General features: G+C 32.4%; 1 protein-coding gene across 2 annotated transcripts in view; it reads right to left on the reverse strand.

The window, feature by feature from the left end:
* Nucleotides 1-27,377, reverse strand: part of LOC140451476 (uncharacterized) — an 86,233-nt gene that overhangs the window by 29,283 nt on the left and 29,573 nt on the right. For both annotated transcript variants that reach the window (XM_072545298.1, XM_072545297.1), the window contains 2 exons: nt 25,077-25,282; nt 6,584-6,775 (listed from right to left, as the gene is read on the reverse strand). In XM_072545298.1, coding sequence (XP_072401399.1) covers nt 6,584-6,775; nt 25,077-25,227 — 343 coding nt within the window. In that variant the 5' untranslated portion in view covers nt 25,228-25,282. The remainder of the gene's footprint in view (nt 1-6,583; nt 6,776-25,076; nt 25,283-27,377) is intronic.

A 27,377-nucleotide genomic window follows, 5' to 3' on the forward strand; every position in this document is an offset into this window, starting at 1 on the left:
GCTTCTACAAACAGGCGTTGTTGTGTGAATAACCCGGATGTTTTTTGCTACATATGTGGCAAGTTCATTGTAAAGGAAAGTAGAAAACCAGTTTGTGATTTTATAAAAAGGGTACATCAAGCCTATTTTGGTGTTCATTTAGCCCCCTTTCAGATGAGGATACTGTATCCGAGATACGCGTATCCGAGACGCAGATATTACATAGACTCAAATGGAGCTTTTCACACGAGACGCGCGAGAGATACAGTATGCGAGATACCGAATTCAGTATCTCGGACTTTTCTGTCGCCGACGACTGAATGCGTATCCCAGATACAGAAGAAACATTACGTTAAATGAACGCTTTCAGACACGAATACTTTTGCACCACATTCCATAGACGCGCGATTTTCTGTCGAATAATTGTGAATGAGCAACGAAAGAAAGACGGTGTTTTCTGAATATAGTTTTCTGAATAATGGAGCGTACTGTATTTGATAGTGACAAATTTATTTGTTTGGTACAATCAAATCCCTGTCTATGGGATACAGCATCGCCAGATTACTGCAATAGAAATAAAAAGCAGCAGTGCTGGGTCGAAAATTCTAAGCGACAATTTTGAGGCCATGACTGCAGTACAGCAAAATAAATATGGTAAGAAATAAACATGTTTTTATTATAAATACATAGTAGAATAGTTTAATATTTTGTTTCATGCGTATACAGTTTAGTTTTAAAAGTTTGCTAATTGGAATTTTGATTATTTAACGAATATCAAACTACATTATTGTGAAAGGAATACGGTCATTTTTTATTTAGGGCGAGGTAAACAATTTACAAATTGGAGATAAGTACACATATTTATTTTAAATTTAAGTCATAGACTTTAACTTTAAAAAGTCATAGGAAGCCGTTCTTTTGATGAAATAATTCTACGCATAGTTGTGTCTTTTTTACTCAATTGAATTTCCAAAATTTTGTGAAGTTCTTCAAACGACTTCACAGACATTCGAAAATAATTAAAAAACTTCGATGGATCTTGCAATAAATCTTGATACAGCAAACTATACGTTCCCTTGGTTTCTCTTAATTCTACAATAGGATGAACCCACAAATTACGTCGTCTTTTCAGTTTCTTTTTATTTAATATGTACCACAGCATAACACACTCTTCTACATCCATAATCCAAAAATATAACCGCACTGCACTGCTACTATTTTCATACTGACGAGCATGCCCGTGAATCCGATACAGCCGCCATCGACAATTCTGTATCTCGCATACAGTATCTCGGATACAGTATCCTCGTCTGAAAGGGGGCTTAGGAGATCAAGATAAATCCTGTGCTCCACATGTAGTGTGCAAAACCTGTCTTGAAAACTTGCGACAGTTGATAAAAGGACAACGAAAATGTTTAAAGTTTGGTGTTCCAATGTTATGGAGGGAACCAAAAAATCATTTTGACGATTGCTATTTCTGTCTTGCAAATATAAAGGGCATTAATCGTAACAAGCAACATACGTGGACATTGGACATATCCTAACATGGATTCAGCAATAAGACCAATTCCACATCAGCTTGAGCAGATACCCATTCCAATAATTACCAGTCTACCCACGTTACCAGAAAATAATGTCGAAACGTTATCTGACGAACTAAACACTAATAGATTTAAGGAAGATGACATTGATTTTAAAAAAATTCAACACGTCCTGAGCGCTTTACCCAGGAAGAGCTACGCGATCTTATTAGAGATTTGAACCTTCCAAAAAATTCTTCCTGTTGCTTGCCTGCAGACTAAAGGAAAAAAAAACGGGTGTGGCAGTCCAGTGGGACTGCCGGTGGAAGTTACACTTCTATACACGCATTCGCCGTTACAAATTTATTTGGGAGTCAATCTGCACAATCATTACATATGTAATTCTATAGGTAAGACATAGCAGAAAAAAAAAACAGAATTAATAACAACTTACAAACAATGAAGGATTGAATCAATATTTTGAAAATGTATATTTTTATTTTCATATATATGTATGAAAGGAGTTGAATGCAAAAATTTTTTTACACATACTCTGCAGTAAAATTCATTGTTTATTTTGTTATTAATATAATAATACAATACAAATTAAACTGCAATATTTACTTCTATACGCGAGCGCGCGTATAGAAGTATAACTTCAAAAATCTTCTTCGCTCAAACACCAAAACTACACACTACCGTAATAGAGAAAAAGATCTTTTGCTTTTTTTTTCTCAGCAAGATGATAATATGATTTTTTGTAACAATATTAAAATACTGTTAGAAAAATTGGGTGTATCGGAGTATACACCAGATCGCTGGCGTCTTTTTATCGACAGTTCCAAACGAAGTTTAAGGTGTGTCCTTCTACATAATGGCAACAAATATGGAAGTATGCCAATTGGGCATTCTACAAAAATAAAAGAAGAATCTAAAACCATACCGCTAATGCTAAAAAACATCCAGTATGACCAACATCAGTGGGCGATCTGTGTTAATTTTAAGATGGTAAACTTTCTCCTGGGACAACAAGATGGCGTTCTAGAGATGCTTTAGTTTAAGGAGAAGCTAACGAAGCATTGGTCGGCCGAGAGAAAATAATATTACCTTCGTTACATATTAAACTAGGGCTGATGAATCAATTTGTAAAGGCCTTAGACCAGAATCGTCCTTGTTTTGATTACTTGTCCAGCAAATTTCCTGCACTTGGTTAAGAAAAATTGAAAACCGCTTTTTACAGAATCGATGACTGAAATTGAATGTAATACATTAGCTTACAGCATTAACTTTTGCAATAGCAAAAACTAAGTTTCTTTGACAGATATGTGTGATGATTTTTGTAAGTATATTGTTGTACAATAAATATCTTACTTTTTGAAGTTATACTTCTATACGCGCGTTCGACGTTGGAAATTTGTACAGGAGTGAATCGTCAAAATCATTACATATGTAAGATACAAGTTAGAGAGAGACAGAAGATATATTTTCCCTCTCTTTCTCTTTCGAGAATAAAAATATTCCTTTTGTAAATATATTTTTTAATATTTGTTATTATTATTATTTTATATTAATTTGGTAGATATATACATTTGGTCATAGTCTTTTACAAATAAATATCCTTCCTGGAACTTCTACGATTCGTAATAACCTTTCTATTTTTTGAATACAATAAATAAATAAACACAAACACAAAATACAACCAAAAAACTGACATCTAAATAATGTTCTTGTCAAATAATGACATTGATTAGCCACCTTATTATTTAAGGTTACTGGTCGAATGAGTTGAAGCGCGGTATTTAGAACCAGAAGTCGCGAGTTCGATTCCAATGAGGGAATATATTTTTTTTAATTATTATGTTCTGATTTTTGTCACTTTGGTTTTAAAAAATGGAAAAATCATAATATCTTTTTTAATATTGTTTCGATAATTTTATACATTATTGAATTTTCCAAACTATTTTATTTATCATTGGATATTTAGTACATAGTAGTCATGGGCGTAGAGCTGAAAGGGAAAATATAATTATTGTTATTTTAAATTTCTTTTATGTATATGTTTATATGACATGGAGATAAATCTCAAAAAAGGTCGATTTTATTTTTAAATTTTTTGTATGCCAAAAAAAGATTTTTTGGCATATATATATATATATATATATATATATATATATATATATATATATATATATATATATATATATATATAAAGTAGTTAGGTATTATTGACTGACACGTTATGTAAAATAAAGTTTTATTTTGAGGTTGCAGTCATTAATAGGGCAGGAAAGTAAAACTCTTTGTTCTTTATTCAAGCTTTCGCAAAATTTATTTGCTTCTTCAGGATATGCTAAAATATGGTATCAGTAAATACAACGAAATTAGAACTAAATAGCATTGTATAAAACTAGTAAAAAAACTTACAACATGAGGTTAATCCATTAAATTTTTAAATTTGCAAAACATTAAAACTTAACTTATTTTAAAAATTATACAGTTATGTAAGTACAATATTCCAATTTAATTTAATTTTGTAAAAATTCATTTTGACATTGATTGTTTGATTTATGTCAGAAAGACACTCGTTTCTGTTTATTATATTTTTTGTTGTTGATAACTAGCTCTTGATTGTTATTATGGTTACGTACAAAGTGGCGCCAAATATGAATATTTAAATTTTTTGAAATTCTAATATTTATAGTCAGAAAATCTAATATTGGAAAATTATAGTATTAATTTTCGTAAGACAGAATGTAATTATAGATATTGCTTAGTTTATCAATATCAGTTTTTTTATTAACGCATTGATATTTATTTATGCATACCATTTCTAAGAATTCTCTTTTATTTAATTGGTTTTCGCGTCTTAATATATTAGTTTCATTGAAATTAATATATTAAGACTTTGTACGTAACCATAATAACAATCAAGAGCTAGTTATCAACAACAAAAAATATAATAAACAGAAACGAGTGTCTTTCTGACATAAATCAAACAATCAATGTCAAAATGAATTTTTACAAAATTAAATTAAATTGGAATATTGTACTTACATAACTGTATAATTTTTAAAATAAGTTAAGTTTTAATGTTTTGCAAATTTGAAAATTTAATGGATTAACCTCATGTTGTAAGTTTTTTTACTAGTTTTATACAATGCTATTTAGTTCTAATTTCGTTGTATTTACTGATACCATATTTTAGCATATCCTGAAGAAGCAAATAAATTTTGCGAAAGCTTGAATAAAGAACAAAGAGTTTTACTTTCCTGCCCTATTAATGACTGCAACCTCAAAATAAAACTTTATATTATATATATATGATACTAGTGGCGTTATCCATCTGGGAAGAAAGAGTTATTCTTTCACCAAGAGTTAATTTAATAAGATTTTCACAATTTAGTCGGGATTTTGAAACAACGTCACAAAGAATCAAAAAAATCCAGGAACCTAATGATTTTTACAAGTGCTTTTAAATAATATATTAATTTCTCCATGGTCCCATTTAAAAGTATCTTACAAAATGGCGCTAAAAGACAATTAATAAAACTGAGGCTTAGTTCAATTACCTAAAAATTTAGTAATTCAAGTTTTAAGGTTCAGAAAAAAGTTGTTTAGGTTATTTCGTTTTTTTTTTCCACGTTAGCATATTAACTAAATTCATTCATTTTCTCTAGAATATATGTTGAATATGTTGTAATTATCTCCACAATTTATGAGAACAAACTATATACTAAAATTTTTGACCCTTTTAATATTTATTATTAAGGACTCAATAGTTATTGTCTGTCTGTTTTTCTGCCTTTATGTGCTATAACTATAAAGGAAAAATCCTAAAAACTTTAAACTTAATACATAGCTTGGTCCAAGGTCGAACCCTATTGAATTTCTTCTTCTTATTCTTTATAAGCAATTCTGCTTGTTCATTTGCGAATTAATACATCTATGGAAGGTTGTCAATCCGTCTTTTGCCCGGCCGTCCGATACTTACCTCTTGCTATTTTGACGACACGAGTCTCCCCCATCCTGCTTATGGGGTTATTCCATTTTAATTTTTTCTATTTATTGTCTATTCGCTTATACACTGTACGGTACATTTTCTTCTAATGTCTTCGCTTCGCTTTCGATCTCTCAGCGTATTTCCTTTAACTCTTCTCAGTACTCTCACTCTCATCTCTGCCGTTTCCAGTAGCCTTTGTGTTGTGGCTGTGTCGAGTCTTGTTTCTGAAGCATATGTCATTATTGGTCTTACACTGATTTTATAAATTCTTGACTTGATCTCAGTGTTAATGTGTCTGTTTCGCCATAGAGTGTTATTAATTCATCCTGTCAGTCTATTTGCTTTTTGTACTTGATTTTTCACTTCTTTTTCCGAGACTCCATAGCTGCACAATGTAGATACACGTTAGTAATAATGGTATTTTATTTCCATTACTTTTCATCAAAATATTGATTCAATCCTTCATTTACTATACTCCTATTACAGGTCAAATGTTGTTTATATACAGAAAACGATGCACCATATACCTCTATACCTAATTCTGTTTCTCTTTCTGCTCTCTTTTACTTATTGCATTACATATGTATTGATTGTGCAGATTGACTCCCATATAAATTTATAACTACGAACGCGTGTATAGAACTATAACTTCTACCGGCAGTCTCACTGGACTGCCACACCCGTTTTTTTTATGGGTAGCAGCACTACATATATGTAGGTAGTGCTGCGTTAAATTACCCGTTAAATAAGTTAGAAATGTGATCTGTTGTCGTATTTTCTAAAAACGATCTGATGGAGTAAATCTGGTGGCATTTTTGGATTCAGCAAAACCAAATTACCTAGAAACAGTAAACAAATTTCCGGCAGCAAACTGTGTATTTACCAGAATGGTTTATTGATAATAAATTGATTATAAATCAAAAGAAAATTGAATGTATTACATACGTATGCTATAATAGCAATATATCTTTTGCTATGTGAATCTTTCTATAAATATTTTGAACTAATTATCAATTTATAATATGTTTTTATATATTTGATTCTTTTAAATCATATAATAGTTTAGAACAGTAATTTTCCATACCTTTCTTAGTTTTCTTCTTTTTCCAGCTGTTAAGCTTTATATCATACACCCAGAGCGGCGTTTCAGTCCCTGCTGAGAATCCGACTTCCCCGCCGAAAACATAGATACATTCCTTAAAGGCCACAGCAGTGTGCTCCTGCAGGCATGGCAATTTATCACCCACTGGCTTTATTTGCTGCCACTTTCCAGTAACTGTAACAAAAGGGAATTTTAACGTTTGAAATAGAATTATTATCTTTTAAGGGTGAGCAGAAAAGCACAAAACAAAAAAATACAATACAAAAATACAAGTTTTGAGCAATGCTTGGTAAAAAAGTTTTAACTGTGCCATTGAAGTACGTTACAACATTGTTAATAGCAATTAAAAATAGCGCTACGCTTAGATTCGAGCCCTGTGGAATTCCATTTTTCTGTAATTTAGATTCAGACAAATGGTTATTGATTCAAACTTGGAAATGTCGTTGCTGTAGAAAGTTTGAAATAAAAGCAAACATGTTACCGTGGATCTTCCAATTGTGGAGTGTAGTTAAAATATCATAGCGCCATACTGTATCAAAAGCCTTTTTACATTAAAGAATATGGCGAAATATTCTTGATTGCATATAAATGCTACTTGAATTTCTGATTCCAATGATATTAAGTTATCTAATGTTGATCCATTTTTCCTAAATCCACTTTGTTCAGGTATATTAAGATGTTTATGTTCAATATACCACATGAGTCAACTTACACATTGTATTCGTGAGAGAGATTGGTCTATAGGATTCTGCTTCAAATTTAGGTTTACCTAATTTGTATATTGGAACTATGATTGAAGAGTCCCATATTTGTGGGAATACCTTATTGATCCATATAATATTGAAAAGTTGCAATAATAGTTCTTGGCCTACTAGTGGTAGGATCTTTAGAAAAAGCAGAGGTATGTTATCTGTCCTGGACTAGTATTTCTAACGGAGTTAAGAGTATTAATAAGTTCAGTAAAGCTTATAGGATTGTTTATTGGTGAAGTGTCATTGATTAGTGGTATTCCTTTATTTTCTTCGAATCGTTTCTTATTTAAGAATTCTATTAAATAGCTTTCATCACTAGAAGCGGTACAATATTGATTTGCCATTACTTCAGATATATTGCATTCGGACGTAAATGTCTGATTGTCTTTTATTAAGTACTTTATAGAGTGATGTGAATTTTTTTTAGATATACTTCTAATCATGTTCCAGATTTGACCAATTTGAGTAGATCTATTGTTATCTGAAACAAATTTTTGTCATGACTCTTGCTTGCTTTTTTTAATAATAAATCTACACTTAGCTCTTATTCTTTTAAATTCCAATTGATTTGCAGTAGTTTTATATCGGTCATATCTATTAAAAGCCGATTTAGATTCTCTTATTGTCTATTTTCACGCATAGTTCCACCACGGTACAGTTGAATGTTTTACATGAAAAGCTGTTTTTCCAATGGATTTCCCTAAGATCCATAGCAGATGAAGAAATCAATATTGAGAACAGTGTCCAGGCTTTATTTAAGGACCAGTTGGTGATGTGTGTATTGTGCTTATGGTACAACAAATTGTTAACTAAGATGGGAAAGTGATCACTTCCATATAGATCAGGTAAAGTGTCCCACGATAATCTAGGTTGCAAGTTTGGTTCACAAATTGACAAATCAATTGCTGAAAACTCTCCTGTTGCTGCATTATATCGAATATTCCTGCCGTCATTAAGTAGATTTAAATTGAGATTATTTAGGATAGTTTCTATTTTTCTTCCCATTTTTGTCATTTTTTTAGCCCCATAATGAATTATATGCTTTAAAATCTCCCAGTATAATTCGAGGTAGGAATCTCACATAAAAGATTAGAAATGTCTGCTATACTTGGTTTAGAATTAGGAGCGATATAAAGACTGCAGATGTTAACTTTTAGTGGACCTACTAAGTACACCGCTACAGATTCTAGATTTGTTATTAGGGGAATACTGTGATATTCATAGGAATTCTCGATAAAAATTGAAACTCCACCACTGGCATGTTCTTGATTGTGGCTTGATTTAGATACGCTTGTATAATCATCATCATCATCTTTGGCTTTACAACCCTGTGTGGGTCTTGGCCTGTTCAAGAATTAGTCTCCATTCCCCCTATCTTTCGCTCTGACTTTCCAATTTCTGACCACTAGATTCCTCAAGTCATCTTCGACTTAAGTTTTAAATCTAGATCTTGGCCTGCCTCGCTTTCTGGTTCCTACTGGCTCTTGATATAATATCTGCCTTTGGGGTCTCCAGTGTCCGTTCTTTTAAGGTGTCCTAGCCACCTTAGTCTATTAATTTGAATAGACCGGACGATGTTGCATTTTTCATAGCATTGATACAACTCAAAATTGTAGCGCCTGCGCCATATCCCGCTTTCTTGTACTCCTCTGTATATGTGCTTAGTATTCTTCTTTCAAAGCGGCCTAACTGTTCTTCGTCGCTTTTTACCATAGTCCATGTCTCTGATGCGTATGTCAGAACAGGTTTAATAAGAGTTTCATATATTATAATTGGTTTCAAATGAGTGTAGAGTAATAAATCATGAAGTGTCATAAAATTTGCCTGAATTTCGGTGTCGTCATGGGCGTAGGCAAATGGACGGATGTCAACTTCGTCGTCAAAAATTGATGTACCTCAAAATATCATATTTTGGATATTTTGTGATAACCAATTTTATTTAATTTTTCGATTAACTTATTCTTCAAACTCGTATTCCATTATATGGTCATTAAAGCTAATTACATTTTTATTTATAAAAACAAATTCACTTCCTTACTGAACGAATAAAAGCATTAGAAGAAACTGATAATGGTATGACGCACCTCCTAATATTACTAAGAACTAAAATAAATCAACATGAAGACTAATAACGCGTAATGAGGTTTTACTTACACTTTCATTATAATCCCTCTTTTATTTTATTATTATCATTCGACATTCGACATTCGAGTTAGTAATTGTTACTACACCAATTAAACGTACAGTAATATTGTGATATAGAAATAGTGAAAAAGTTATAAAATGGCGACATTTACTCCAAAGAAAAGAGGTGTAAAAAATTCTCCGCTATCTGTTAGTGAAAAAGTTATAATTTTAAATGTATATGATTGCATAAAACACGATCACCCTAGTTTGTCTGTGCAAGAAAGTGTTGAGCGATGTGCCCGAATGACTGGAATTGGACAGTCCACGATTTTTAAATTATTGCGAGAAAGAAAGATATCAGGCCAGTTAAGTCCATGCAAGAGAAAATCAGGAAGACCAATAAAAATCTTAGGTGAAGACACCAAACGTGACATTCGAAGAAAAGTTCATTCGTTTTATTTTAAAAAGGAAATACCCACCCTTGACAAAATACTAATGGAGATAAGCCAAGATAACGATATTCCTTTGATATCCAGAAAACTTTTATGGAAAACTTTAAAAAGTATGAATTTTTCCTGGGAAAAGCACAATCGAAAGGCACTATTACTGGAAAGTGATGAAATCATTTGCTGGAGACGAAAATATTTGAGAACTATAAAACAGTACCGCAGAGAGCACAAGAAAATTTTTTATCTTGATGAGACGTGGATAAACGAAGGTTATATAGTCCAAAAAATGTGGCAAGATAAAAATGTAACAAGTGCTCGCCAAGCTTTCATAGAAGGCCTTTCGACGGGTATTAAAGTGCCTTCGGGAAAAGGGAAGAGGCTTATAATTGCTCACATTGGAAGCGAAGAAGGATTTTTAAAAGAAGGTTTGTTAAGCTTTGAGTCGTGTCGGACGGGAGATTATCATGAGGACATGAATTCGGATGTCTTCGAAGACTACTTCGGGGAAATGTTAAAATTTCTTCCAGCTGATTCGGTCGTGGTTATGGATAATGCAAGCTACCATTCAAGGCGCATAGAGAAGGTACCAACTTCAGCTTGGAGAAAGCAAGAAATTATTAACTGGCTGTCAAATAAAGGTATTCAGTTTGAGACGAATTCAATAAAGAAGGAACTACTAGCCGTAGTAAAACAACATAAATCTCGCTTCATAAAATATGCCGTAGAAGATGTAGCAGAAAAGTATAAAGTAACTGTGCTACGCCTACCGCCATATCATTGCGAATTAAATCCCATAGAACTTATATGGGCACAAGTTAAAGGATATGTTGCAAGGCACAATACCACATTTAAAATGAAAGATGTCAAGGTATTGTTTGATCAAGCCATTATGGAAATCACATCAGAAAACTGGCAAAAAGCAATCCAGCATGTTTTAAAAGAGGAAGATAAAATGTGGGAACTGGACAACTTGGTCGATCAGGTGGTTGACCCTATAATTATAACACCAGGGGATGATGACAGTTCTTCGGATGAAGACTATAGTGATGTAGAATTGTAATAACGTATCCAGTAAAGTTTTTGTAGTTTTTGTGAATAAATTGATTTAAACTCCCCACAAGTGTTTCAATATGTAAAGTTCATTCGTGTGTGTTTGTGAGTATTTCCCGATTTCGGTTCGTATATATTTTATTGTTACATTTTATATTTTTTTAATAACACTGTTCTGCTGTATTACATTTTTATTTCCTTTAATATGATTTTTAAGAATGCATATTCTTTTGTCAATTAACCCACTAGCGCGCCTCTGGCTCAGTGTTTATCTGTCGATAACAATGGACTAATCCCTTAAAACAGGGTGATACCTACCTGCTCTTTATGAAACGACAGAATTTTGCAATGCGAACGGAATTTATTGACGGATTATTGACGGATTACCCTGTAGCGCTTTTGAATACTTCATGAGATTTTATTACTCTACACTCATTAGAAATAGATTATAGTATCTTGTTTTTTCTGCTAATTATGTGTGATGTGAAGAGCTGCTTTAGTCCAAAGTAAGCTCTGTTCGCCAGGTTTATTCTTCTCTTAATTTCTACGCTTAGTAGGTTGCTGTTATTTAGTTCTGTTCCAAGATATATAAACTCCGAGATCCCTTCGAATATGTGTGCTTCTGTCACCAGATCTTGTGGTGCCACTATTTGCGTGCTGTTCGTGACCTTCATGTATTTTGTTTTGGATACGTTGACCTGCAGTCCCATTGTCTTCGCGGCTTTTTCTAATGTTTCAAAAGCCTGTATCAGGTCTCATTTTGTCCGTGTTACTATGTCAATGTCATATGCGTAGGCCAATATCTGTACACTTCTGTCTACACTGTCATAAGCGCTTTTAAAATCTATGAAGAGGTGGTGGGTATCGATTCCATATTGATATGTCTTTTCTGAGGTTTGTCTGAGAAGGAAAATTTGATCAATGGTTGACCTTTCTTTTCGGAATCCACATTGCTATGTGCCTATTGTTTCCTCAGTATGTACTAGTAAACGATCATAAAGTATATAAGCCAGTACTTTGTAAGCCGTATTTAAGAGGATAATGCCTCGATAGTTGTCACATATCAGTGGATCACCTTTCGTGTGAATAGGTATTATAATACCTACATTCCAACTGTCTGGAAGTTTTCCTTCTCTCCAAATGGATGCAAAAAGTTTTACTATGTATTTTTTTAGCGCGTTAATTTCTCAAATTATAAATAAGCAGTAAATACGTCTTTTTACTGTAGAGAGAAAAAAAGTAATAAAATGTCAGTACAGAAGCTTCACTTCAAAAAGGAGAGCTGAGTAAAGACGGTTCTTACTTAAAAATTTCTTGAACTCCTAAACATTTTTGAATAGCAAATAAATTTGTTTAAAAAACAAGGAATTCTATAAGTTTATTTAAAAAAAAAGTGCAAAAATGTCTCACTATATTATTTACAGTTATTAGAGTTATACATAAATAAAATGAAATAATATTGATTTGGTATTATTATTTTGAAAAATTTAAACACTTTTTTATTATTGTTTATTATTTATTATTTATTGTATTTGTATTTTATTATTTTTCTATAATCTTTTCAATTTTTGCCCCCTCTTAAAACCTGCCCTCCGGAGCACGTGTCACCCTGCCCAATATTCTAATTAGCCAGTTTAAATAAGGCGTGTGCTTCTTTTCACTAATATGTTTTGGGTACTGCCTACGTACCTTTCAATTGGTTTGTATCAGTAATCACAGACAGGTCTTATGAATCACGAACTAATTAGGATCTTTAAATGTATTAAAGTGGTTTTTATGGCTTTTTCTAATACTATTCAAAGTAAATAGAAAAGTTTTTATATCACAAAATTATAAATGTGTTCTTGTTGTTTACTACCATTGTTTTACTACATTAAATTGGTATTAAGACTTTTTGAATAAAAGACACTTTGTTGCAAATACTTCTTAACCTTTCAGTAGACGCAGTTTAATTTTGTGTATCAGTAGTCACACACGGTCTACTACACCGGTCATTAAAATAGTCCTCTGGATGCATTTTGTTTAAATTTCAATAAAATAATCTATCGTTTATAGTTTTTTAACATTATTTATTATTATTGACATATTTTGTTTATTTAAAATGTTTATTAACGTAGCACAAAAAATAATCCACAATTTGTGAAATAGTTTGATTTATTCTCATTTTTACTAAACAAATTACAATTAATTTAAAATAAGAACATAACATATCAGTCTTCAAGAACTATCTTATACAAAAATAAAATATTATTCCACTAAGACTTATCATATAAAATATAAAAGATGGCAAAAAACGTAATACAATTAAGCCGGAAGATTGTTACAGTTATTGCAAATTGGATTTACATGTTCCCAACAAAGATACTTTTTACAAATCGAATAAAATTATTTCGTTTTTCGATTCTTTTTCCATCCAGTCACCACACCTCTTAATAATTGCTCCCGAAGTTCTTTAAACTGGCACGACATCTTTATCCAAATGACAGATCTCCTTTAGTCAAATCCTTGTCTTGAGTATATAGACATTTTGGCTTTGATTTTTCTGGCGGTTGTACATAAGGCTAAATGCTAAATTTGTCAAAACTTCTCGTCGGGAATTTGCGGAATTTGGAATGTTACAATTATAAATAACAAATGAATTTATTGCTGTAACATTTAAACGGCTGTACACACCAACCATAGGCCATCTTCTACTACAACGTGCCACATCATATTGTGCGTATAATCTATCTACGGTATTAACACCGCTTTTTACTCTTATTGTTCCCAAGAGAGTTAAACCATTTTCCTTCAAGCTTATACCAAGATCAACCCTGGTGGTTACATTTCTCTTACATCCATTGAGATGTTGAAAGGCCTGTTTCGCCACTACCTTGGTACTAGTGTTTAGATTGTATGGATCACCCACTTGGTTTTTACCAACTTATACTTCCAAGTTACTGGTATAAAATAACTTCGCATCAGACAGTGCAAATATTTTTATACTCTATCTATTGGGTTTGCTTGGTACGTACTGGCGGAACGAGCACCGTCCTCTAAAAGCCTCCAACTTTTCGTCTACGGTTAAATTGCGAATGAGAGAAACATTTTTTCTAATTTTTGTTCCACTTGGTAATAAGATCTCTTATATTGGCGCTGATTTATCCAAACCAACTCTATCGTGCCTCGTATTGATATCATGAGTTGGCATGTACCTTAGTAAATTTCTAAATCTCGTGATATTCATTGTGAGTCGGAAAACCTCTAGACCAGTGCCGTCCGTTCTGTTTTCCACAAGTTTTTTGTATTAAGATGACTTGCCTTTCTTACACCTGCAAGATATAAGAGATCTAAAAGGACACGAATTTCATCAATGTTCGTTGTGAATATTTTTCGATCGCAACTGAACTTCTGCTTTTCTGCTTCAATTTTTGTATTGGTACCATCAACAATTATTTGCAACATATCAGTATCAAATACATAGTTCCAGATATCTATAAAATATCGGTTTTCTGTCTGACACATTGTTTTGAAGCCAGAAGCTGCACAACAATATTTTCACTTCGAGTTGTCACGTTAATAGGGGCAAAATGCTTAGCCTACTTTGTTTTATTATCTTTGCCCAAAAAATATGGACCAATGGCAAAATCTGGCTAATCTAATACCTCATTTTCCTGTTCCATATACTCTCGTATGCTACCATTAACACACCGATGAGCGTACGGGAAACATATCCAAACACGGAAAAGATTGTTCATTGGTTGGCATAAGGGTTATTCCAACTTTTGAGCAATTCAAAATTTCCCATTGGCCGATTCTATGGTAAGTCCACTTTCCTACGTCATAATCCTTTAAGAACAAAGGAATTTCGGATATAAAAGAATGTGGATTTTCTGTAATTGGCCAGTTCGAGCTTGCCCTTGTATTACAAGACTTTGGGTATATGAATACTTTTTGTGTGCATTTGATATATTTGATATATTGTTTATTTGTATTTTGTACGATTTCTTCTGGAAATCTCAGTGCAGACATAGCGCTTGAAACGTGCGCATTTATTTTTCGATTTTGCCATTTTATTGTGCTATTTTTCTGTCTAAGAATATAGTCTTGCGATAGCTCACTATACGTGATCATACGCCTGACAGATATGTACTTTTATTACATGCTATATAATTGTGCTATTTTATTATTGCCTATATTTGTGTGTGATACACAGATGAGGTTCAGAAAGGGACTAGGTACTCGAGAAGCTCTCTTTGGTTTGAATGTTCTTACACAAAGATGCCTAGACGTTAATCGGGAAGTACATGTATGTTTTATCAATTTTGAAAAAGCGTTTGACGGAGTACGCCATGATAAGCTAAGAGACAATTTTGAAAGAAAGGACATAGATAATAAAGATCTGCGAATAATTCTCAATCTATATTGGAATCAGAAAGCTAACATCAAAATAGAAAATGAGATATCACAAGCAATAGAAATACGTAGAAGAGTACGACAGGGGTGCATTTTGTAACCGATGCTATTTAATGTTTATAGTGAAAGCATCTGCCAGGAAACCCTTTTGCAAGCAAACGAAGGAATCGTAATCAATGGAGAGGTTGTAAATAATATTCGATACGCAGACGACACTGTACTAGTTGCAAGAACAGTAGAAGAATTACAACGATTACTTACAAATATAAATATTGCCTGCAACAATTATGGCATAAGTATCAATATCAAAAAAACCAAGTATATGGTCTTCAGTAATAATATGACACAACCACCACATATTAGTATAAACGTTATTCAAATTGAAAAAGTATCAAGTTACGAATACTTGGGGACTTTAATAAACGGAACTGGAGACCAAAACAATGAAATAAAAGGACGTATCGAAATTACCAGGGCCACCTTCATAAAAATGATGAAATTCTTCTGCAACAGAGATATAAGCATCCCTCTACGATTAAGAATGCTAAGGGGCTACGTACTTAACACGCTATTATAGGGTGTAGAGATCTACACTTTAAACAGAACAACATAAAAAATATTGTAAGTTTCGAGATGTGGTGCTACCGTGGAATGCTGAAGATAAGTTGGGTTGAAAGAGTCACAAACTTTGAAGTAATGCGAAGGATAGAAAAATACCCAGAAAATTTGTCAACGATCAAACGAAGAAAACTCGAATATTTGGGTCACCTGACTAGAGGACATAAATACCCATTACTTCAAAATATAATGCAAGGAAAAATAGAAGGAAAACGAAATCCAGCCGTAGAAGAATATCATGGTTGAGAGAAACACTTCTTAACATTGTATGCATATTTGAACCAAAATTTATTTTAAGCCTTTTACGCTGAAAAGAAAGGTATGACTTTTTCAGGTTTCTATAATGAATTGACAATTAAAAATTTGTATCAATATTAATTATTTGGTTATTTGATAATACAGTCTCTTAATGTATTCTAAGCAATTGATCTCAAGCTGCTCAATTCTGATGTTGTAGGTGTACAACGCAATTTAATAATTGAAACCTTTATTGAAAACAGAAGTTTGAAGAAGATATAGGTACTTTTGTAACGTATTTACCAAAAAAATATATAGAAGATACAGAAAAATAAAACAATTCTAATTAAAAGTCTAATCGTAAAAGTAATTATTGACTCAAATATTCTCTTTTTGTGCGTTCTAAATAGATTTTTTATTTATCGTATAAAAATTAAAATCTTGTTTATATCGCAACAGAAACTATATACAAACTATTTAGTAATTACCTACTTATCATTAATTTACTATTACCAGCCCTTACCGCTCTATTTCATGCTCTACATGTTTAGAAAATTAAATGGAATCCCTCGTTGCATGTCTCATAATTCATTCAGACCACATCTCCTTTCCGCATATGGCCCCTGTCAACCTCCCCTAACCAATTCGGGACAATAGCTATCCAGAAATGCCCTCACTTTGTCGACTTTTGGTATTTTGTCAGGAAAAGGGAATTTAGGTGGATCAGTGTGGGGATTTTCCATATATAGGAATTTTGGGATAATCGCTGAAAGAGAAAGACTGGTAATCGGGAGATAAAGAATGACAGTGGCTGTATTGATGGATAAATTTAAGTTTTTAGTTTTCTTATTTAATTGCAATTTGCAATACTAGCTATTAATAGTAGATAAGGCTCTTCATATGCACAAATTTCACTCGTATAAAATACAATTATTGAACGAAATAACCCTCTACTGCATAAATTATTGCAAACATGAAATAAAAAATATTTTTATGTATTGTAATTTTTATTAAGGCATATAAAAGGCATTAGTACATTTAAAATAACTGTTTAGTCCTATATATAGAAGTTTTAAGAAGAAGAAGAAGATATTTTAATAAAATGTTGAAATACAAAAATACATTAGTTATAAAATTGTAATAGACAATTCCTTTTTTCATTATAACATAAAAATAATTTACACTTTATACATTTGGTGTAAGTTTTTTTTGTAGATATTTGAAACTGTTGGAGATATTTTTGCCATTCTGGCAGATGTCCAATGTTGTCCATACGCACAGAATTTAACGGTATCTCTTGATGTCTTGCAGGAGTTTTTCTTTTTCTTTTTATTAGTATTGGGGTTGTCCCAGTGGTTAACACAGGTGGAACTCCTTGACGACTAGACATTGGAGTTCCTTGATGACTAGACGTTGGTGTCCCATTTTGTCCTACTGAACGACCTCTCTTTCTTGGTAGTGACTTTCCAGGTTAAAATGTTTAGAAACGGCTTATATACACATATAGATCAAACATATGGAAAATAATTCGGTTATACCATTTTCTTAATCTTAGATGGATTCTGTAAAGCCCCAATAACGAGTTTAATAAGTCCACTTATCATCTATCTACCACCTATCAGCTGATTATAAACTTCAACAGCTTGATGTCATGGAATCTCTTTGTACGTTTTTTCTTTTCGAAAGTACCTACGTTTTGTGATTCTAGGTTTACTACCAACGTAAGTGGATAACATATTTACTGGCTTATTATCGAACCAAGTTATTAGACTTATGTTTACGTCTTCAACAAGGGCAACTTTTTCTACAATGAAACCACGTTCTTTTTTCTTTAGTTCTTTTTCGGATGGGATTCCTGAATTTGGAACATGGTTAAATCGAACCGTACCTTTTTTTTAATTGCCGTATTGCCAGATTCCAGTAAGAGCATTAGAAGGTATCTGTTGAATTCTGACAGGCAACGGTGGGGGAAGTCTTTTTTGGAAATCTACGTCACGGAACAAGACACCCTGGCATCTTTCGTCAGTCTTACTGTCTCCAGCATGACTCCATCTATGCCAGGTGCCTTTCGGATCTTCATCCGTCCAACAGCCTTGCCGAGTTCCAACTCAGTAAAAGGTTCCGCATCTACGAAACCAATAACCCTTTCACGTATATCCTCCACTAAGAAAAGAGTTCCCGTATTAAACGGAGTTTCTCATCCTCAGGCAGGGGGTAGGATGTCTTCTTCCGCTTTAATTCTGTACAGACAATCTTAAAGACCTGCTCCAGATATCCCTTTCGAGATCCTGAATTACTCCACCTTTCTTTCTTAGATCTTCTCATCTCATTCCTGTCTTCATTCTGCTTTCGCTTTAATTTATTTATTCTCTCTTCCATCTCATCTTAATCTCTTACACCCCCTTCTTACTCTCATGCAATTTGTCCTCAGATTTTCAAAATTCTCGTTCCACCAGTATGGTTGTTTTCTTTCATACCTCCCATTTGATCTTACACACGCCAACTTCTGTGCATCGAACCGTACCTTAAGGCAACAATCCATTTTTTGTAAGATAAATCTGTAATTTTGGACTATTAATCGTTCTTCGGCACTGTCTCTGTCAGTCTAGTGACAACATTTCCACTGACTCCTAAATCAGGCGTTCCATTTGGAAAAGTGTTCATTTTGTTCATCAGCAAAAATATTAAAGACATAACTAGACTTCGGCAAATATGCATATTGCATATTTTGCATATTGTGCATATTTTATGCAAATATTTCATATTTTGGCATATTTGTATAAAAGTTTGCATAAAGTGCATAAAAGTTCAGATTTTTATACTGTATTTGAAAATTTTTAAACATACCAATTTATTTCAATTCTTGTATAAAATTTTGTAGTCATTTTAATCAAGAAATGATCTAAGTACGTAATCTCTACAGGTACAAAACATTTACAATTTCAAAGAAGATCAATTTAAGTAGCCCTCAACATTCTTAGAAAGTCTCGGTCACTGAGGCATTCAGTTATTGGATAATCGCTAAGGGTTCGCTCATTTGCATTTTATGATCTAATCCCCAAATCTATCTACAATTTATTGTATCTTAACAGCAGGTAAACGGCTAATAGTTTTGTTCCTAATTTAGGGATTTTCCAAAATCTCCCAGTTTATTGAATTAGGTACCTAAACATTTCTAATTTGATGCTCAGATTGGTAAATCATTTTTGTTTTGATATTCAAAGCGTAAACACTCGTTGTGCGTAACAAAAAGGAAGATTGTGATTTTATAATGCCTAAAACAACCAGTGCTTCAACTTGGATTAAACCTTATAAAGAGCTGTCTATGGATATGGGAAAAATCTACTGTTCAGTCTGTGGCAAAATTGTAAGTATCTGATATTTTCTATTAAATATCTAATATTTCATACATACAGGGTGTTTCCAAATGACACTTACAACGTTTGACTGTAGATACTTCTCGAAAAATTGAACAAAACGATATAGTTAATGAGGGGTCAAACTTATTTACTTTTCGAGATACAGGGTGTTAAAATTAAAAAAAATTAAATTCTTTTAGTTAATAACAACAATAACTTTAAAACCAATAAACGTATTTACTTGAAATTTAGTACTCGTAGGTTGTTTTTAAATGAAAAATAGCTTCCTTTAGTGAGAAAAAATTGTCCATGGTACAATACAATGGTGTGTATTTAGAAAAATTTTTCACCTTTACTTTTTTTTATGGAGTCAGCTATTCTAAAACACAATTATTTTTATTGTAATTGAATTAACAAAAAAAAACTTTTATTGAATTTTAAAATAAGTTATATGATGTACTAATGGTTAGTAACAAAAACTAATTTGTGGATTAATACTGCATTTAAAACACTTAGCGAGTGTTTTTTTTTCCAAACCAGTTATTTGATTAACCAAAAACACCTTGTATATTTTTATATTTTAAAGGTTGGGTTAAAATAAAGGTTTTTATTTTTATTTATAGATAGCATGTGAGAAGAAATTTCAGATAGACCAACATGTGAGAACTGCTTCACACATTGCAAAAAAAGGAAAAATAGGAGGAAAACATTAAACTTCAATGGCTAAATGTTTCCAATCTACTTCAAAAAAATTAGATGAGCAAGAAACTTTTAATGAAGACTTGTGTCGCGCATTAGTGTCTGCAAACATACCGCTTTCAAAATTAGCAAATGTAAATTTTAGTTCGTTTCTAAAAAAATATTGCAAACTTAATGTTCCAAGTGATCGGTCTCTAAGAAGAAATAATGTGAACGGGCTATACTCGTCGGTGTTAATTAATATTAAGGAAGAAATTGCAGATAATTATTTTTACATATCTGTAGACGAAACCACTGATTCCTCAGGAAAGTATATTGCTCATTTATTGATTGGTGTTCTTAAAGAAGATACCTTACCAAAATCTCATCTTATTTCATGCCAGCAACTTGAGAAAACAAATGTTTTAACAATTTCGCGTTTTATACAAGAAACATTAGCAACTTTTTTTTTCCTACAACTATTCCTTCTAATAAATTACTGCTTATTTTATCGGATGCTGCTCCTTATATGGTGAAAGCAGGAGAAAATTTAAAAATATTTTTCCCAGATTTAATACATGTTACTTGTGTAGCGCATGGATTAAACAGAGTTGCAGAGGAAATACGAAAAAAGTTTCCTCTTGTAAATACCATGATGATATCCAGTGTCAAAAAAGTATTTCTTAAATCTCCTATAAGAACTCAACTTTATAAAGAAATGCTACCTAACATTCCTCTTCCACCACAACCTATTTTAACGCGATGGGGAACATGGTTAGAAGCAGCTAATTTTTATGCAGATCATTTTGTTAAAATAAAGAACATAATTGATACGTTAACAGATGAAAGTTCCCAATCTTTTTTGGATTCTAAACAAACTTTTCAGAGTAACTTGCTTCAACAAGAACTTTCATTTATAAAATCAAATTTTAGTTTTGTTAAAAAAACAATTACTCAGTTAGAATCACCAAAACTGTCATTGTTCGAAAGTACAGCATTAATAAAAGAATTTGCGTCATGTTGTCGGAACGTTAGAGGTAATATTGGAAAAGATATTTTAAAAAAATTTGAAGCTACTATGGAAAAAAATAAAGTTTACCATATTCTTTCTGAAGTAGTCAGTGTTCTAGCTGGAAATATTTCGGAAACAATTAATTTAGAACCAAATGTTTTGGTTAGTTTGAAAAATGCTCCCGTTACATCAGTTGATGTTGAACGAAGTTTTTCCATATATAAATATATGTACTCAGACAGAAGCCACAAGTTTTTGTTAGAAAATTTTGAACACCACTTGGTCATTTATTGTTACCATAATTCTAAATAAGTTTATTCATACTTAAAAATGATACTTAAGTAGTTACTTAAAATAAATGTAAATCTTAATGAATAGTAGGAAATATTTAGTTATGTACACTTTTTTTTTAAATAAAATTGTTACTATTTTACGATTTTTTTATTTATTTGTATGCATATTTTGTAAAATATTTGCATATTTTCGGGTAAACACGTGCATATTTATGCGCATATTTTCTACATTTTTATTTGCATATTTGCCGAAGTCTAGTCATAACTAAAACCTGATACACCACTAAGTACTTGATTTTTGTATCCCCACTTGTGAGGTTTTGCCGGATTATATCGTTTGAGGTGGTGCCAGTAAAAGGCATTGTTTAATCTTGTCTAATAAAAGTCGAATTTTAAACAGTTGGATATACTTTGTTTTTTGAGCTATTCCGTACTTACTGTGAAAATATCAAGTAAATTGATGCATTAGTACGGAATTTGGAGCCAAATACTTATTGACTGGACTATTAAAGTTAACTTTTTTCGGCATTTCTTTTTATTATGTCACATTTCTGAAATATTACGAATGGGTCCTTTTAAAATGAACACAGTGTATAGATCTCTTTAGCAGTTTGTATGTAACATAGAGAAACGCAATAATTGGTATGTAGCTTTTTGCGTTGTCGGTAGGTTTGCTGGGCTTCAATATGGCTATTATCTTAAAGCGTTTTAGTTATTTTGAGATATTTTGGGACATTTGAAATTTGCATAATATTTGTAAAAAATCAAGCCAGCCAAACTTTTGTATACTTGACACAATTGATCAGGATTTTAAGGTGAATATCTTCAAATACTATTACTTTTGCTAGCTAAAATTTTTAGTAGTCTCTTTACGTAGATTGTGTGTGGTTTTTCCATTTTTGTGTCTTTTTTTAACTTCTGATGACTCGTTTATGCATTTCGTTGAGCATAATAATGGAATATTTATTATGCCACTTGTTCTGAAATACATTTTTATGAAAACCAAGTGCCATAAATAATCTACCTCAACAGTGAGAATGTTTTACTTTCTAGTATTAAAAGTGATTTCCGCTTTATTACAATAATTAATGGCCGTGCAAAAAGAAACTTACAGCACTATTACTAAATTGTGGAAACTTGTGTAATATATATTGCTAAGCTCCTAATAAGACTTTAAGTCTAAAGAGGAGTAACAGTTTTCCGATACTTGGCAATTTAGGGATCAAGTAGGCGTTCGTCTTCATTGATTGAATTAAGTGAAGGGGAAAGCCGAAGGGACGAGTCAACTAATAATGTGATTAGGCTGTATTTTGCCAGAAAGTCGATGTTGAATGAAAGAATATTAATTTTTGATACTAAGAGCTTCAATCAATGATTTTGAATACAACTGTTTTATAGAAACATAATACTGGTGAATTTTGGGAATGGAATTTGAGTTTTTGTTTAACACTTATACAGTGTGAAAAAGCCAAATGGAATAAATTCATTATTTAGGTTACTGTACATATTTATAAAAAATCCCGAAACACGTCAAATTTAAATTATAACTTGACATTTTTTAACGTGAAAATGCAACCCCTACCCAATTTTTAAAATAGGAAGTATAGGCTTGTGATATATCGTTTGAAAGGTCTTTTCATTCTCCATTCAAAAATGTTGTCGCTTTCAAGTTTATTAAGACTAATTAAGATAAAATAAATTAAAATCATGTGGTTACCGAAATTCGCTAAAATATACTCAAAACTTATTTTCCGTTTAGGTCTTGATAATGAGAAAGTGAACAAAAACCATAGCAATGTGGTTTTTAGATGGTAACCATTAAAAATTTTTAAAGAATTTCCGTGGCAACGTTATTTTAACACGCATTAATAAATTGTTTTATTTAAGTTGTCAGTATTTTAATTTAAGTAAAAAGTTCGTTCAATTCAATTCTGAAAAATGGTTAGATTAACGGAAATGCATAAAATAACAGTTTTACAAATGATTGGTTACGGAGATAACGCCCGAACACAACAGGAAGTTACTCGCCTATTTCATGAGAAATTTCCTAATTTACCGCCTATATCCCAAGGAACAATAAGTAAAATAGAGAAGCAGTTTCTTCGAGTTTGGTCATGTAAGGCAGATAAAAAAAGCAGCTGCCAATGCACTGAGTGATGAACTCAAATTAGATGTGTTGCTTGAGTTTCAGGAAAATTCACATACATCGAGTAGACAGGCATCCACTACATTCAATGCTAGCCATACATCGATAGTAAACATATTAAAAGAAAATAAATTGCATCCCTATAAGATGATACCTACGCAGGAGCTCATGGAAGACGATTTTGATAGGAGAATTTTTTTTGTGAGCAAATGATGGACATGTTGAATAACAATATTATCCAATTAGAAGACGTTATGTTTTCTGATGAGTGTACTTTTTCACTTAACGGTCATGCTAATCGGCAAAATTGCCGCTACTGTTCCACTGAATGAGAGAAGAACACACTCAATACCCTCAAAAGGTTAATGTTTGGGCAGGGATTGTAGGAAACAATATCATTGGTCCCTTTTTCATTGAGGGCAACTTAAATGGCAACAATTATTTGGCACTACTTCAAAATGATGTCATTCCAACGTTGGCAAATTTATATCCTGATCCAGGAAACCCTCAAGTTCCAGCGAATACGATATGGTTTCAGCAGGATGGAGCACCACCACATTACCAACTTAATGTCCGGCAGTACCTCGATACAATATTTCCCAATCGGTGGATAGGGAGGCGAGGATCGATTGAATGGCCAGCGCGATCACCGGATCTTACATTATTAGATTTGTTTTTATGGGGATATATGAAGAGCCATGTGTACAAAACTAAACCTTCTGATTTAAATGACTTAAAAGAACGAATAACGCTTGCGATTAGGTCGATCACGCCTGTTATGTTAAATAATGTTAGAAGACAGTTTTATTTGAGATTAGGATGTTGCCAAGACGTTCGCGGTGAACATTTTGAACATCTACTTCATTAACATTCATAGTTCTTTTTCGTGTTCTACATTTTATTACGTTTTGCATTACATTTTAGTTTTTGATTGTATTGTAGCGAATTTCGGTAACCACATCATTTTAATTTATTTTATCTTAATTAATCTTATTAAACTTGAAAGCGACAACATTTTTGAATGGAGAATAAAAAGACCTTTCAAACGATATATCACAAGCCTAGACCTCCTATTTGAAAAATTGGGGGTTGTACCTGTCAGTCTAAGGAGATTGAAGGTAGGGGTTGCATTTTCACGTTAAAGAATGTCAAGTTATAATTTAAATTTGACGTGTTTCTGGATTTTTTATAAATATGTACAGTAACCTAAATAATGAATTTATTCTATTTGGCTTTTACACACTGTATGGTTGACAAATAATAGTACAAACATTTACAATAACATACTATTTTTATTGTAAAAATCCGTGAAATTACGTACTCATATTTTAATTAAAACTAAGAAAACTAAAATATTACCCAAGTTGTACTTCCAGAAATCTCTGGTGGGCAGATTTCCGTTGCGGCCTCCAAGGATATAAACGTACTCCCCGACGAGAGTTGAACTGTGTTTTGACCTCGCCGATGGCGCCGGACTCTTAATGTTATCAGGCGCCACACTGCTCCACATTTCACATCGAAACAGATCCTTTTCCTGCTCTTCTTCTTGCGATTCCCGATTTAACCTTAAACAAAAATTTCCGATAAGTATTATACAACTTTCAAACAATTGTTTCAACAAAAGTTTTAACTTTAAAGTTTTAGATAAAATTTATAGTCAATAGCAATATTAAAGAATGAAAAATTTGAAAATTAAAAAATTTAAAATTCTGCAAACAGTACAATAATAATTACAGGCTTGTAGATGTGGTTTTGTAGGCATTATGTAAGGTTCTTCTTAGTACACTACATTGCTAATTTTTAGATTACAAGCAAAATAAAAAAAAATATATAAAATCTTAAACACAGTGAAACAAAGTATAGATTCTAATATCTCGACCATCTCATGAAGATACTTTCATTCAAATATAGGAGATATAAGCTTATATCAATCTTCTACAAGGTTTAATTTGTTTTCAATCATATTTTCTTATTTTTTAATTTGTTAAAATGTCTCTTCTGATTTTGTTGAAGTTTCGCTTAATTTGTTAACCACATACAATATAATTCTTGAAATGAAAAGCTGAATATTAAAATTATTTGCAGGCAATAAAATCTCTGTTTTTCCTGCTGGCTGCCTTAAACTGCTCTACACACCGTTATCGATTGATTTAATTACGGAAATATCTATTTAAATCTCCAACAGGAAATCCTTAAGCATTTCTTTTGACTAAAGACATCAAAAACATGTGCAAAAGAACAATTTTTCATGTTGTCGATTATACCAACACGTCGTCACATTACAGGAATAGTTCCGAAATAAATATCAAAGGGAAACAGCTACACTTAGGGGAATTTCGACACATTCGCCCCTCGGGAATCGTTATAGTCGTCTACCAGGGCCTCGAACTGTAATGAATGGTAGCAGAGCAGAACATTTTCTTATGTAATGGTAATTTCGGTAAGAAGGGAATGTACAGACGGTGATAAAATTAGACTTCGTAAGAGAATTATTTAACGCTTTTGATTAATTTACTTTTCTTAAGAGTGTTTTTATTTTATGTAAAATTATCTACCTCTAAGTTACATAGGTCTAAATTTAATCTTCTTCTTTTTCTTCTAATGGCGCTACAAGCCTTTGTTAGTTTTGGCCTGCTTAACAATGTTGTTCCATTCTGCCCTGTCGGATACTTTCCTTCGCCACTGCCTGATGTTCATGGTTTTAAGATCCCTCTCTACGTCGTCTATCCATCTTTTACGGAGCCTTCCTCTGGTTCTGTTTCCTTGGGGCTTCCATCTTTGGACTACTTTTACAGCTCAATTATTTGGCATTCTTTCTAGTTGACCAAGCCCGTTTAGTCTTTGTGACTTTACAAATCTAACAATATCTGCGCTCTGCATTAGTCCATCCAGCTCGTGGTTCATTTTAATTCTCCACGAACCATCGCTGCATTGGGTTGGTCCAAATATCTTTCTTAGTATTTTGCGCTCAAATATTCTCAGTTGATTTTCATCAGTGGTTGAGAGGGTTCACGTTTCACATTAATATGTGACCACTGGTCTAATTACTGTTTTGTAGATTCTAAGCTTAGGCTCACAATTTAGTAACTTACTTTTCATTAAGTTTTTGTATGCCTAAAAGCAATTATTACCGCTAAGAATCCGTGCTTGTATTTCTTGACTGATGTTGTTGTTGTCATTTATTATTGAGCCTAGGTAGGGAAAAATGGAGGCATATTTGTAGGTATGGTTGTCTACCTTCAGATTCTCATGTTCATTCGATTTTGTGCACTCCATATATTTTGCTTTGCTTTAATTTATATATAGACCAAACGTAGCAGCTTCTCGTTTCAGTTCTATAACTTTTTCGCTTAATACTCTTTTGTTGCGGTTTATTATGGCAACATCATCCGCATATGCGCATATTTGCATTGATCTTGTATTAATACAGCCGTTTATATCCAGTTTTCTAACAACAGCTTCTAAAGTTAGATTAAAAAGTGTTGTTGATAAGGCATTACATTGTCTAACTCCATTTTCAATATCAAAGGCCTGCATCATATCTCCATCTATTCCCACCATAGCTTTGGATCCCCCCAGAGTCATTAGTATAAGTTTTACCAACTCATTGGGTATCCCTAACATATATATAGTTGCTTTAACATCTTTTGTCGATCTACT

The sequence above is a fragment of the Diabrotica undecimpunctata genome, chromosome 9 (genome assembly GCF_040954645.1).
Source record: "Diabrotica undecimpunctata isolate CICGRU chromosome 9, icDiaUnde3, whole genome shotgun sequence".
Taxonomy (NCBI): domain Eukaryota; kingdom Metazoa; phylum Arthropoda; class Insecta; order Coleoptera; family Chrysomelidae; genus Diabrotica; species Diabrotica undecimpunctata.